General features: G+C 46.3%; 1 protein-coding gene across 1 annotated transcript; it reads left to right on the top strand.

The window, feature by feature from the left end:
• Positions 1-634: 634 nt before the first annotated feature.
• On the top strand, positions 635-2,071 carry LOC306926306 (asparaginyl-tRNA synthetase-like; the record flags this gene model as incomplete). Its single annotated transcript, XM_079505574.1, has 1 exon — positions 635-2,071. One exon carries the CDS (start codon positions 635-637, stop codon positions 2,069-2,071), a length of 1,437 nt encoding a protein of 478 aa, XP_079361700.1.
• Between the last annotated feature and the right edge of the window lie 1,034 nt (positions 2,072-3,105).

Below are 3,105 nucleotides of genomic sequence, written 5' to 3'. Positions count from 1 at the left end.
AGTGCAAGGCGCAAGCTGGCAACTCGTGCATTTCTAGTTCAGTCTAATCACTGAAAAAAAAAATCACACCCGTGTGAACTGAGGGGTGTAAGGTCAAAGGTCTTATATAGACTGATCAGCTGTGGTCTGACGTAATGTCTGATGTAATGAAATCACACCCGTGTGAACTGGGTGACCATAGCAACCGTGCTCATTTTTTGAGCACAGACAGACAGACTAACAAAGCCAGTTGTAGGAGTGGTTTACACCACTCAAAAACGGTCGTGCGTCATGCTGACTGTTTGTCAGCATGTCATCAGAACCAAACTTAACCGTGCCCATACGAATCATGACCATATATGGAGGTCGACCATTATGTCCGAATATGGAGTGCGTTTGGGTCTGACATCATAGACTGACACATTCATGGATATTACACATTAATTCTCCCAAATGGGAGAATGAATGACATCACTGAATGTCAATGTCGGCAGTCGTGTTGGACCTAAACAAACTTCTGACAAGCACAACGGGCACAAGAGCTACAATGAGAAAACAGAAAGAAAGAGTATAATACATTGTATTGATATATGGAAGGAAACAATGAGTCTGTTGAGCAGCTTCTTCAGATACAATGTTGCCACGTTTAGTTAAAATGTGCGTCCGTGCACCTAACGTGCCATCGCGTGGTATCATTCGGCATTACTGTAAGACGACGCCGAGAAAGATCAGGGTCGCCGAAGCACTTTCAGGGACAGAACTGGTGGGAACACGGGTCAAAGTGCAAGGCTGGGTTCGGTCTGTCCGGTCGCAAAAGGAAAACCTCTTCCTTCACGTGAACGACGGGAGCACCGTGCAGCCGTTACAGGTTGTTGCCGGTCCTGAGCTGAATGGCGCGCCGCTCACCTTCGGGTGTGCCGTGGACGTCACCGGCAGCCTCGTCAAAAGTCCAAGCCGAAAGCAGCCGGTCGAGCTTCGAGCAGATCACGTTCGAGTGGTGGGCCAGTGTAGCCCTCTGCAATTCCCCTTCAAGATCAAAGAAAGACATGGCCTCGAGTACATTCGCCAGTTTCCTCATCTGAGATGTAGAACAAATGTCTTCAGTGCTTTGCTGAGAATAAGAAGTGAAGCCACTGCGGCCATTCAGTCCTATTTCAGGGGAAATGGCTTTGTGCAAATACACACTCCGGTGATCACATCAAACGACTGTGAAGGGGCAGGGGAGCTTTTTGGAGTCGCGCCCCCTGGCCACGTCGCGGAGGAGGGAGAGGAGAGAGATGGCCACTTCTTCTCCGTCCCGGCCTTTCTGACCGTGTCTGGACAGTTGCATCTGGAGGTGATGTCGGGGGCTTTTCCCGGAGTCTACACATTTGGGCCGACGTTCCGCGCCGAGAACTCCCAAAGCAGACGCCACCTGGCGGAGTTCTACATGGTGGAGGCGGAGCTCTCCTTCACACGTTCCTTGGAGGATCTCACCACCGTCATGGAGGACATGTTCAAGTCCGCCACGGAACACGTCTTGGCTCGCTGTGCGGAGGACGTGGATTTATTTCACAAGCACATAGCCGTCGGACATGGGCGAAACGTGGATGCCATGTTGACCAAGAGATTCAATGTGATTTCCTACACAGAGGCAATAGATGTCCTGAACCGAAGCTCTCAGACATTTACCTTCAAAACAGATTGGGGCTGTGACCTTCAAACGGAACACGAGAAGTATCTGGTGAAACACTGTGGCGACATGCCACTGTTTGTCACCGACTACCCATATGACCTGAAGCCCTTTTATGCAAGAGACAACCAGGATCATCCCCAGCATACAGCTGCTGCCGTGGACCTTCTGGTTCCAGGCGTAGGGGAGCTTTGTGGGGGCACCCTGAGGGAGGAGAGGCTGGATGTGCTTCGAGCCAGGCTGGCACACGGTGGACTAGAAGACACATATGGATGGTATCTGGACCTGAGGCGCTTTGGCTCTGTCCCTCACGGTGGATTCGGGATGGGATTCGAGCGATACCTGCAGTGCATCTTAGGGGTGGACAACATAAAAGACGTTATTCCATTCCCTAGGTTTCCCCATTCATGCCTCCTATAAAACATATAGGCTACTAGCGTGATACAGTGTGATGATGATACACTTGAAATTACCTGAATGATATTAAAGCTGCTATAAGAAATAATATGTCAACATTTTAATGACCTTTTATTTTAATTTTATTTTTTTATTCAGACAGCCAGCAATGGGTAGAACGCTCTCAAACAAAATGTAGTCTCTGTGACGCATCTAGGGGCCACAATCTGCATTGAAAGATTTTCCTAGAAGCTTTGTCGTTGGTCCATTTGCCTGTCTGCTTCCTGATTGGTTAGTAATTGCGACCAGGTTTCTTTTCGACCAATGACAAAGCTTCTAGGAACATCTTTGAATGCAGATTGCGGCCCCTAGATGTGTCACAGAGACTATTTTTTGGGAGCGTTCTACCCATTGATGGCTGTCTGAATACCAAAACAATAAATAAAAATAAAGATCATTAAAATGTTGGCATATTATTGCTTATAGCAGCTTTAACTGTGACATATTTATTATAGCTCTCTTTGCAGAAAGGTTATATCGTTGTGTCGGGCAGAAACCTCTTATCTCCATATTCTAACCTTTTGTGTTTTGTATCAAAAGTAGCACAATTCACACACATGATGCTTGAATGCTTTGTGCCACGTTTCAAACTTGTGGACCTGATACTTTGGCTATTTTGTCATTTGAATCCTGAAAAGTAACAGTTTAGGACATAATGAGATTCACTGACTTACCAAAGAGCACTCTCTGTGTACTGACAGCTTTAACACGCATCCCGGCATAAAGTAAGGGAATAAAGCAATAAAGTTGTTAAAATAAGTGTTAAATAACTATATTCTGATAGCACTCATTGCTGTATAGAATGTTCAATAACAGATATCTCCATGTCCAGCTTTTTAATAAACAGAAAATGCATTTTCAGGTCTAGCCTGGAAACCAGACAAAAATGCCAGTGCAAAAGCACACAGTGAGTCACACACGCACGGCATGCACGCACGCACAAACAAATGGGGAATTAGAAAGTGGATGTGAAATTGTTGGAAGGAAATTGACTATTT

Source organism: Electrona antarctica (assembly GCF_951216825.1).
Source record: "Electrona antarctica genome assembly, chromosome: 7".
In the NCBI taxonomy this organism is placed as follows: domain Eukaryota; kingdom Metazoa; phylum Chordata; class Actinopteri; order Myctophiformes; family Myctophidae; genus Electrona; species Electrona antarctica.
This window is presented reverse-complemented; position numbering and strand designations above follow the sequence as displayed.